Source organism: Phalacrocorax carbo, chromosome 4 (genome assembly GCF_963921805.1).
Source record: "Phalacrocorax carbo chromosome 4, bPhaCar2.1, whole genome shotgun sequence".
NCBI lineage: Eukaryota > Metazoa > Chordata > Aves > Suliformes > Phalacrocoracidae > Phalacrocorax > Phalacrocorax carbo.
This window is the reverse complement of record NC_087516.1, coordinates 7029716-7041806: the sequence shown is the minus strand read 5'-3', so window position 1 is coordinate 7041806 and position 12091 is coordinate 7029716. Positions and strand designations below refer to the sequence as shown.

Below are 12091 nucleotides of genomic sequence, written 5' to 3'. Positions count from 1 at the left end.
AGAGCTAAAGGATGCTGCATCACCACATAGAAAATGTGACAAAGCTGCTCTTCACTGCGGGACTGTGAATACCTCTTGGGGATCTTTCTCAGCAAATGGTCTGTAACAGTAGACTGTAGCCTGAAATTGAAAGTCTTTTCGTTACCCCTTTTGTTCTTTCCCATCTAACCATTTGCAGAACCGTATCCAACTAATTCTGTCCCAGTTGTTTGCAGAATGACACGTTTTTGAGAAATACATAGCAGGTGCTATGATTGGAGAAAGACACAAGGAAATCTTTTAGGAAGATTTGCAAAGTGAAACTGGAGAGCTACCGGCCTAATGGATTTGTTAAGCTTCAGTGCAATTTCAGTACATTTGACACAGTTTTAAGGGGCTGAGGCAGAACGGGGTCCATCAAGATACCCCGCAGAGGCTCTTCCACAGTCCCAAGCCAACATCTCCCACTACCTGATGTGATTGGTGTTAGCGCGGCTCCATTGGAAGTTGGAGCTCCTCAGGTGGCTCAGTGAGCTCTGGCCCTTTTCCACTCGCTTAGAGGTACCACTGGGAATGATCAGGGGCTGAAATCTGTTAGAAAACCTGCCTACACAGTAGTAAGCAAACTCCAGAGAATTTTAACTACTGGCACACATTGCATTCTGATTAAAATCAAATGTATAAACAAGAAAGTCTGATTTCTGAAGAGTGGCTAGCAGCTCTCGGCTATGCAATTTTTGACAGCCATCAAAGTCAGAGTGATGGCTGTTGGCTGCATGACAAAATTCCCTTGGTAACATACCACATAATAGGGCATTCAGAATATTTCTTTGCAATGTCCTTTATTAAATATCCTCTTTGATATAGAATATTTAGGAAAAAATAGTTTAAAAACCCTGTTTCAGTAATTCTTACAGGACCCTGTTGGGAAGTCACTGTTACAGCAGCTCACGTCGCCATTTAAGAAATAAATCTTTACCAAATGTCAGGTTTCTCGCTGTGCGGAGATCTGTTCTGTACAAAGAAGTTGTAAGAGTAGGCGCTGGCAAATGCCTATAGAAACCATGAAAACTCTGAATTCCAGTCTTCGGCTAATAAAGAAATTTAACAATTGTGTCATGGACACATAATTCTTAATAAATGAAGCAACAGAATAGGAAAATTGCATCCTCTAAAGCTTATAGAATTCATGGCAGTGCACGCAAGTACAGCAAAAGAAGAGGATGTGCCTCAAGCAGACGCTTCAATAGAACATTGAAGCTTCAGCACAGCACTGCCCAGCTCCACCTGTGAGTTCTGAATGCTATTTCCAATAATGGAAATTTGTCACGTAACAACCGGGTGGCAACTGGCCCTTCTCAGCCGGCTGGGATTCTGTCACACAAAAAATAGGCAGCATAAACAGATTCGTCTTTGACATCTGTCTGCCACTGCTGCTGCACGGCCTGTTTGAGACCCAGACAGTCTCCTTCATTTTATTCTTTTTTATGTAAGCCAATAATCTCTTTTTTACATTCATGAACATTAAATACATGTTTCTTTGGATTAAAGGATAGCTCCTATAGATGCAGACATTGTCATTAAATAGGTTAGGCTCATCAAGTGTCCGGAACAACAAACCTACTGGCACAGGGAAGATGACTGGGGACCCAGCATTGCCCTTGTTGCAGGGTGCACATATCTCTTATGATGAACATTTTAGTCAGAATCCTTAAGTTCTAACCGAAGCACTATGTGAGGGGTTGCTTGAGGTCAAACAAACCGGTCCCTCCTTTAACAACTTTTCCAACCACTAGGCATGCAGAAGGGGATCGCAGTTCATCGTGGGCACCTGTAACAGAATTCAAACAACATCATATAAGGCTGTTTCCAAGAGTTTCTCAGAGGTCAGTGCTGAAAAGAAAGCATTTTGGTTTACATGCCAGAAGTAATCTGGTTCAGCACCCCCTAGTTTCAGAAAGGCACTGCCACCTACTGTTCACATTTAATCGGTATTTCTGAGAGCAGGAGTCCAAAACTCTTCCTACCCCACGTACAACAACTATTATCTCATCCCAGTCTTTTTGTGCAAGCAGAGAACTGGGTCACATGTTACTAAACCCTCCCTATTCAGCATGAAAATACAACACGTTCTGAATTCTAAGAGAACGCAGATTTGACCTTCCAGTGATCGCATTTTGCTGATCGCTAAAAAAATACATCAGTGAGGCAAACCCAAAAATATTCCATTTTCATTATTGCCTTTTTCCTTTGTTAGAGTGAATCCTTTTGATGTGGATTTTAAATCCTTCTGGCTAGATATGAAGAGAACTTTTCACTGTAGAGACATTCCATGAATTCCTTTGATTTTGTGGTTACTCACTGTAGCGAAATAGTGTCACAGAAATTTGGAAGCTCTCCAGATGACATGCCTGGCTAGGACTGTTAAGCTTCCACTGTTTTTATAAGCATCCAGGCTGTTTTTCATTCATTGTAACTACAGCAAGCTGGAATTTGGTCATTAGAGCAGTTGGAATATTAGAAATAAAACTGTTAAACTTTTGATAAATTTGGGTCATATTTATTCTACGGAGCAAGATGTACTGAACTTTCTATCATACAGAGGATGGGGGGAGGAGCTGCACCATAGCACAGTGTATGGCATGTGCTTGCTGCTCTCATCTCAGCTACAGCTGAATAATTAAATAGCTGCTCCTAAATGCGTGTCTGCTGAAGAAAAAAAAAGCTCCTTTGTTAGATCATTAAACAAAACAATCAAAACTGTTCTGTTTGCTCACGTGATGTTAACAAAGAATCATTCACTGAGCAGACAGCCAAAGGGATCTCACTTCTGATGCAGTGTGCTCTCTGCACTCTAAACCCGCATCAGCACTCTGCTGGGTCACGCCCGCACTCTAATGGCACTACTTACATTAGCTGTGCACAGCGGTCACAAGCCCTCTTTTTTCCTTCTTACTGGCCAGGGCCATAAGTGAGCACCCTTGCAGTGTCTCTTTAAATGTATGGTCAAGTTGTCAGTTACGTTAAAGCAAATTAGTTCCAGATTGCTGAAATCCACGTTATGACTTTGATTTCCATCTTGGAGAAATCAGTAACTCCCTCCACTTGTAATTAGCGTAGCTTTCCTGCCAATTCACTGTGACCTTCTGTCAGCATGCACTTTGTGTCTTTATTCATAACATTATCCATAAATTTTATGGATATCTGTAATATTATCCATAATTACATTTCACCTGGCAAAAGCTTTATCTTATTTCTAAGTCTATATGTGACTCAACATAAACCCAGAGAGAGAGCACAACTGTGTGCAAAACATCCTCTTCTACTCAATTTCAACCCAGATTTACACCTTTCCTTTCTGATTTTCAGATGAATTCTAAGTCAGTTGTAACAAATACTATTCATTAAAACCCAAACTACCTTCCCAGAAAAGGTGTCAAACAGCGGTAACAAGATGAATTCAGTGATAAGAGTATCTCTGACATCTGTGCAAGGCAGTTTAAGATACTAGCTGAAGAGACCACATTGAGAGCTCTTCCCATTTGTAATAGGTAGCAAAGAAGGCAGCACAGGAGCATCCAGGAAAGTATCCAACTGGCAAGCAACAGAAACCAAGACTATTTGCAAAAGGGAGATGTAATTAATATCTAAAGCATGAGATGAAGCAAACTGTCTAATGACAGACTTAAAGCACAAGTTTTTTGGATAAGACTCCTAAGTGTAGGTGGCCAGTAGCCGTTTCAAATGCCCTAAATGATCCATGCAGCCATGTGATTTCTACACCTTCCAGAGCAGCAACTAGAGGCCAGAAAGGATACTCTTGGGCATCTCAGATGGCACCAGAAACCTACGATTAGACAAACGAATCTGACCTTTTGTCTGTGTTTGATGAAAAAAGCAAAGATAGTAAAGAGCTACAAAGCACAAGAAAAACAGAATCAAAGTAACAACCAGGAGGACTGTTCTCACAATAAAATTCTGAATAGCAAAGTTAGAGAAGAGATGAAAATATGGAAGTTATAATAGAGACAGAAAAACAAAGCAGAGATGACAATTTTAATAGCAGAGACAGAAAAAGGCAGATTTAGTAGCCTATTGTTATAGCAAAGCTTCATAATCTTAAGGTTTGTTATAAAAATGCTTATCTAATTCTTAAAGAAAGGAGTCACAGACCCCACAAATTACATGTGGGAGCTGACTTCATTTAAGCTGACAGAATTTCATTAAAAACATCTGGAGCATTTTCCTAGGCAAGGGCTTAATTAAAATTTTAGCCTCTGGCATTTTTTTCTAATGCAATTATGCATTACCCAGAGTAGTGGAAAGTTACGATGAAAACAAAGCATATGTGAAACGCTGCAGCAATATATTTTGAATTAAACCATTTACCCATCATTGTTGCTTCCTTCAAGAATTTGTAGCTGGTTTCAAATGTCATCTGTTGCAGAGGGGAAGAGTTGGACTGAATTCCAAAGCGATTCAGCGGTTTATAAAATCCTTCAAAACACATGTAATCTGCCACAAGTGAAAGGTGCCGAGGGTCTACCACAATTCCTAAGAACACAAGAAAGAGCAATCATCAGAACATTCAAGGGCTAAGGTGTTTTTTTTTTAAATAAATCAGGTCTAAATTAAATCCCCTGAGTCTAATCAACATGGAGAGCATCTCTATTAACATTCTTCTGGCAGTTGCACCTCTTTGTGCATAACTGGCTTAACTGCTCCCCTGAAACATCCGAGAGAGGCAGACCTTATTATAATATAAAACAATATCTCTCTAGGGCAACTAAATTCTCAAGAATGCTGTAAGGTGGGAGAGTTTCTCTACATAAAATCAGTCAGGTCTGCATCACCTTTGTTTACGCAGAAGGGGATCAAACACCCATCCATTTGTGATGGGACAGAGCTCTAGCCCCTCACCCGTATTAGCCAGGCACAGAAGCCACTGTGTTTTCTGTGTATAATATTAGGCATCCACAGAAAACCCCATTTAGGCTAGAAAGAAATAGCACTTATTTTCAAATAACACTTGTGGAGTCAGTGTAATGGAGGATCATTAACAGCTCTGTCAACGTTTACCTAGCAGTCCTTGAACAACTTGAAAGTCAGATCATTTTGGGCTGCCAGCTGGCAAATCTGTTTGATATGACTGGTTGCTAAAATTCCCACTGTATTAATCTTCCCTCTTTTCAATAGTTTAATTCATAGCATGACATAGCTCACTTAAGGCAAATTCAACATGCCTAACTTCAGCAGCCTATGAAGACAGGCATCTTCCCTAAGCTAGTTGTCTGGACTCTCTGAATCAACCAGGCAGAGAGAAGAACATTCAGACAAAGCAGCGCAGCTATTTTAGGAAAAATATAAAAACTCAACTACAAAGGGAGCCTAGACTCCCATCGTTAAAAAGCTAGAGTGAGGCAAGGTTAATCCTATTCTCAGGGCCACTATTCAAGTCTAACAGTTAGCTTCCTCAGATGTCAATAGTTAACTCGTCTGGGCATTCCAGCTTGCAAAAACCAAACATACCAGAATAGAAAAGCTCTGTAAAGGGGGGATAAATTCGACCTTGTTTAGTGGATTTTCTACTGATTAAATAGAACCTAACAATTAACTAACCAAGTCTTCACAGAAGGCACTATAATGACTAAAATGATGAAAAGGTGCAACTTAAAAATACACACATAAATGAAAAGATCATGCAAAGCCATAACTTTGTAAGCACTGTGGCTGATTTTTCCCATCTTGATTATAATAAAGACTATCTTCAAAAATACAAAGAAATCTTACCGTATACAGCAAATACATCTTTTATTTCCTTTACAATCACTCTCAGGGCAGACTCAATCCCATAATTCTTAGCCATAGCATGAATATCATTGGAATAAAGTCTGTTCAGGTCCAAAATCTGAACACAAAAAACCCCACAGGTACAGGTTAGGACAGTAGTTACTCTATATTTCAAAATAACTGAAGCTAAGATAGCTTTTTTCTCTATTTTTCATTAGCTTAAGCAGCACCAGCAGTTATGGAACAACTAGGCAGCAGCTCAGAGTCAAACACAGATAAAAATGATTCTGGAAATCTATCTTTAAATCCCCACAGCATTATATACATGAATAAGAGTACTGGAATAAAAACTGCCCATAGGAGAAAATGATCTGAAATTAGAAAAAGGGCACAAACCATCCCAAGCAGAAGAGGAACATGCTAGTCTTCCAAGCAACACAGTGCAACGCCCAGTCCATCTCAGGCAGCCAGAACTTTTAGCAAAAGCAGTAGAGAAGATGTAGCTTACAACAATCCTGTACTTGTAGAGTTATGGGCTAGATGGCATAACAGAACTATTCATCTCCAAGTACTGCAATTCATTGAGATGGAAGAACTCCCTCAAGTAACGTTTAGAGAGACAGTTACAAGCATGGTGTGGAATTATCTGTCATTAGACACTGGGCTGCTGCATAAAAGCTGATTTGCAAGCTGCCCTTGAGAAAAGGCTCTGCTGAGCTCTGAGCACTTCTGGGGGTATAAATGAGGAAGAAGAGAGTTTAAGAGCTGAAAAGGCTACACATCACCCCTGCTAAATTTAAACGCCATCCATCATCCACTGTCTCTCCCTAGAACACAAAAGATCATTCAAGTTTGGGATTATAAATAGATTACGCACATCAGAGTATCTGAACAGCTCCACAAGGTTTATCCCTTCAGTATGCAGAACAAGTTCCTTCTCTCCTTGCTTATTGGTACTTTCATTCAACAAGCATCGTGTGATCCCCTTCACTTCATGAATGACTGTGCTTCGCGCAAGAGAGACGAGCAAGGAGGAGAGATCGAAGTACACCTTCATCAATGGCAGTGTCAATGAGACCTAAAAAGGAAAGAAACAGTGCAGTGTTCTGTAAGGAAACCTGATTGTTAGGCTCAATAGCCAGCCTCTTCTTTTTAGGCAAAAAGCAGACAGAACAACTGGGATTTATCCTAGCTGTGTGCTTAGGAACATAAACATCTGACTAGAATTAAAGCTGAATGATGCTAATAAGAACACCACACCCCAGGACCATTCATCCACATTGCTTTCAAAATCTCTGCACTTATATCAATTAGGGTTTGTTTTTTAATTTGTTTTGGATGTTTGGACATTTTTCCTTCTGTCTTGCAGGAGGACCATGTGAGTTTCTCAACACCTGCAGCTTGTTTGATTTTGTTGCATCTTCTGACAGTTTCAAAGCAGTATTAGCTCAGGTTAAAGTAAAGGCGTAAGATTTTTCAGCGTGAACAAAACTGGAAAACTGGGGAGGTGGACAACGCATAGCTGAGGTCAAAGACAGCTTGTTGCTGGAGGGGTTTTTGGAAGGAATATGGGAGTGGAATCAGGAGAAAAGTGTAGGATAAAATTAGCTAGCTAGATCTGAAACAAAAAGTTTTATTTCTGGAAGCATTAAAAAAAAAGTTTATTAAAAATAGCGAGTGAAATGTTTCTGGATCTATGAAATTCATATTCCTGCCAGATTTTTTCAACTGTCACTGTCACGTTTGGTCAAGAATATCTGTCCCCTTTAATTACTATTTCATATAACTAAGCATGCCAGCTTTACTAATCCTAAATTCCTCCATGAGTAGATGTGCTTCCCAATATAAAGCTCCCCTTCTGCCCAGCACCTTGAGGACACATTCCTGCATAGCCTCTTTCAAAAGTCCAGTCATCACTTATTAATCAGGAGCTACACAGTGCTGCAACACATATTTAAAGATTAAAACACAATAAACCTGTCAATTATCTTAAAAAAGAAAAAATAAAATTTCATCAGAGGTTCTGGAAGTTAGGGCTTGCTAAAAATTATGTCAAGACGTACCTTTGCACTGCCACTTTTCTGTATTAATACAGGAGTGCTGAGGAGAAACAGCAGCACTCCAGCAAAGACAGCCATGTTATGGGAGCTACACGCAACCCTTGAACAACCACACACATGTTTCCAGGCACCACCATCTTACCTCACACCAAAGTTCATTTTCAGTGTCAAACGAGTAATCCTGTATTGATGGGTGGCTGTCTAGGACAGCATTTACACGCAACTCAGCTGACTGAAGTAATCGATCTTTCTCTTTTTTAGTCTGAGACATAAAGGAAGGATGTTGAGGTTCATCACCATCTGCTCCAATCTGATCTTCTGCACTGGGAGTCCTTTCTTCTTTTTCCGATTCAGCCCCTTCATCTTCTAAATTCTCATCAATGTTTCCTTCTCCATTCTCTTCTTCACTCTCATAATCAACCTGCAAAGAAATAATGTTGTATTTATCTGAGCCAGAATATGTACAGAAACAAAACCTGCCATGAACAGTTTTATTCATTAATATTCTTGACAGCTGAGTTGCAAGTATCTTGCCTATGACACAATGAAAATGTAATTCTGCTGTAAAGAAAATAATACAACAGATTCAGTTCAGAATTCAGTTCCTTTATAATCTTGCCATTATTCCTCAATACAGTCTGGGATGCTACAGGTTATTAGGACTGTAGCAGAATTTAGTTTTCTTCCCCCAAAAAAGGCTCTTCCCATAATCCAACCCTGACGATGGGATTCCCTCAGGATTTCCAATTATGCTACCCTCTTGCCGAAATTACACCAACCCATCTTTTAAGCAGTACTAATGAAGTAGTGAACGTGGCAAAAACATGCAGAGCCAGGGAGAATATTTACTAAGAACCACAGTAAAGTTTTAAAAACAATTAATGGCATGAAATTAGCAAGAGGTAAAGTTAAGATGATCTACAGCACAGACAACCTGATTGCCAGACACATCTACCCAATGGCTGAAGAACAAGGCTTCGGAAAAACACAGGTCTCTTCCATCTCTGGCTTGCATGGCTCTGTGTTACTCTTAAAGGACAGCAGTGACCAGGCTCAACTATGATGACCATTATTGACCATGGTCATCAGAAGTCTCAGCCCACATCTTCTGCTATCCATTTCCCTCCATCCAAATCAAAACTGATCAGCACAAAGCAGAGGCCTTCCTATCCCCTTTCAAGTGGGGTCTGGGTTTTTTCCAGCATTCTGTTTCAATGGAAGCTTTCCATCCCAACTCAAACCAAGGCAGAAGAAACTGGGAACTCATGTGCAGTACTCAGCACATCTACAAAACCCTTACCTCTTCTTCTTGGTTCTTTCTCCGTTTTGCTTCTGTAGCATCCCCATCCCCTTCATCAGCTTCTGCGTCAACAATGTTCTCCTCTTCCTCTGCTGGAGCTTCCTGATTATTCTGTGTCTAGAAATCCATGACAGAAGAGATAATCATGCTGACTCTGCTAGGAAGCATCAACTGCATCAAAAGGCTTTAGCCAAACGTTTGGAATTTAACAACCCCTTGTTCGATGGTCTACCTTTAGGGACAAATTCATTTCTATAAGCCCACTACTATAAAGAAATAATGAACTTATAACTCATAACAGCTTCAACATTAAACAAGACGGAAGTCTACAAGATAGAAAAGCTATCACCCTCCTTATATGACAGTCCGTGTTGGGAGAGGGATGGCAGAAGGTACATGCCAGCCAAAGGCTTTCAATGAAAAAAAAAGAATCTTCGCCAATGTTTTGACAACCACTGTTACAACAGCACATTGCTCTGGGAGCAAATGGAGAGTAATATAATATGCTTTTATCTCACTGAGGCTAAAATAAACAGGCATTTTCAGAGTACAGTCATAAGTAAATTAGGATTTAATACACAATAACTTTAATTTCCTTGTTAATTTTATGAGAATGCAAAGACAGTTTATGCATAAAGAAAATATTTAAGAAGTGACCTAGTATTCACACATTTCGTGTTCACGTTGAAACATGTTATGCTTTTCCAAATTCTGGTTCTCAAAAATAGGTAATGAGGCATTTTTCAGGTAATGTTTCTCAGTACCTTGTCTTGGTCACCATCTAAATCTTTCCGAGTTGCCTTCCGGGTGCTGACTTCCGTAAAAGATGCCATCTTTGCATTCTTTCTTTTAATTGCTTCCAGAAAAATTTTAAAGAACCTGAAAGAAACAGCAATTCAGAATGTCAAAGCCCAGCAGTACTGCAGTCAATTTCAAGTCATCAGAAAATGAATTTATTTTGCTGAAGGAGGCAGTCAACTCATGACAGGACATATTCTCTGGTGGATGCAAAAGTACTTCTAGGATAAGGCAAATCATTTTTCTTCTTGTCCCTTTAGGAATCAAAAGGTTGGTATCATCTCTCTTACAACTACAGATGTAGCCATGAATCCAAAGCTGAAAATTATAAGCTCATCTGGACATAAAATCCACACATCAAACTGACCTTCAGAAGAGATGGTTTACTACTAGACTTTTTTTTTCTTAAAAAAAATCAAATTCATTAAATAAAGCAAGCCAGCTTGAACTCATGTGGCCTGAAGGAAGGACAAAGCAATGAAACCTTTTTGCAAAACAAAAATAGCTTTCAATAGATCCTTATAATTAAATGTTCTACTTTTAACTACACAAATTCAGCCAGACATGGGAAAGGGGGCAGGGGAAAAAAGAAAGGAAAAAAAAGTGAGCCTTGCCATAGAATCACATAATCAAAGAATGGTTTGGGTTGGAAGGGACCTTTAGAGCCCATCTAGTCCAACCCCCCAGCAGTGAGCAGGGACATCCCCAACTAGATCAGGTCGCTCAGAGCCCCGTCCAACCTGACCTTGAATGTTTCCAGGGATGGGGCATCGACCACCTCTCTGGGCAACCTGGGCCAGGGTTTCACCGCCCTTGCTGTAAAAAATTTCTTCCTTATATCCAGTCTCAAACTACCTGCTTTTAGTTTAAAACCACTATCCCTATTGCTAAGCCCCCTGTAAATACTGGAAGGCTGCAATGAGACCTCCCCACAGCCTTCTCTTCTCCAGGCTGAACAACCCCAACTCTCTCAGCCTGTCCTCGTACGAGAGGGACTCCAGCTCTCGGGGCATTTCTGTGCCCTCCTCTGGACCCGCTCCAACAGCTCCATGCCCTTCCTGTGCTGAGGGCTCCAGGGCTGGATGCAGTGCTGCAGGGGGGTCTCACCAGAGTGGAGCAGAGGGGCAGAATCACTTGCCTTGACCTGCTGGCCACACTTTGCGATGCAGCCCCAGACACAGCTGGCCTTCTAGGCTGCAAGCGCACATTGTTGGCTCATGTCCAGCTTTTCATCCACCAGTACCCCCAAGTCCTTTTCCTCAGGGCTGCTCTCAATCCCTTCATGCCGCAGCCTGTATTTTCTGATATTTTTTTTTAATTAATTAAATTAAGGTTTATTTCTGTTCAGTGGGAGCAGCAAGGGGTAATTAAAGTATTCAAACATTTCTGTTGGTAATAAATGTTTAAGCATCCAAAGATAAGGAGTGGGAGTTGCTTGCACCGGCTCTTCTCTGCATACATCAGAGTCATGTGAAAGATCTGCCTTGATTCAATTCCGCACTGTCACCAAGCCACAGATCCACAGTGTTATTCAAGACCTAAAAAGCAACTGCGTAGATGCTTCTGCAAGCAGACCTGCAGGAAGCTGTTGCTCCAAAAGCCATAGCAGCAGTAATAAACATACAGCGAACCTTAGAGGAAGGAAAGGCAAAAGAAGAGCAAACATTAAGGTATCTGAAAGCAGTCACCTTGTTTCCATGAAGTACAAGATCTCCCTGGGCTTCACACACTTCTCCTCTCGGTAATATTCATGGGGCAAGAAATGGAATTTGATTTTGTAGAGGTGATGTTTGTTCTGCTTGCACTTCACACGCAGGGATTCCTCTATCTCAACTTTCTGCAAGACCTACAAAAGCCACAAGTAGGAACATTACTCCTTTGATGAAGACACTTCATTTACTTCCTGCCACTCCAATGCTTTCCATACGAGACCAGAATTACACAAGACTAACTGGCAAACATTTCTGAGTCTTTGTGGGTAGCTCTTGGGAAAGAAGACTTTACCTTACTGCACTCTTTGGCTTAAACTCCTCCCAACAAACTTAGGGAACACTGGGAGAACAACCTCACCTCCCACCAGACTCCTTCACAAAAGACTACACTTCCTAGTGGGCCAACAGCTTCATTTTACTGACCCATGCTCATTGAGCATGACAGTATTTCA

The 12091-nt window shown here is 40.7% G+C and overlaps 1 protein-coding gene across 2 annotated transcripts in view; it reads right to left on the bottom strand.

Annotated features, from left to right (window-relative positions):
* Positions 1-673: 673 nt before the first annotated feature.
* The window catches only part of POLR1A (RNA polymerase I subunit A), a 37485-nt gene continuing 26067 nt past the window's right edge, over positions 674-12091 (bottom strand). The window contains exons 27-34 of one of the 2 annotated variants that reach the window (XM_064448915.1): positions 11616-11773; positions 9894-10008; positions 9130-9246; positions 7972-8250; positions 6647-6847; positions 5770-5887; positions 4369-4533; positions 674-1810 (exon numbers count right to left, since the gene is read on the bottom strand). In XM_064448915.1, the coding sequence (XP_064304985.1) occupies positions 1710-1810; positions 4369-4533; positions 5770-5887; positions 6647-6847; positions 7972-8250; positions 9130-9246; positions 9894-10008; positions 11616-11773 (1254 nt within the window). In that variant the 3' untranslated portion in view covers positions 674-1709. The remainder of the gene's footprint in view (positions 1811-4368; positions 4534-5769; positions 5888-6646; positions 6848-7971; positions 8251-9129; positions 9247-9893; positions 10009-11615; positions 11774-12091) is intronic. The other variant, XM_064448914.1, reaches the window with a different exon arrangement.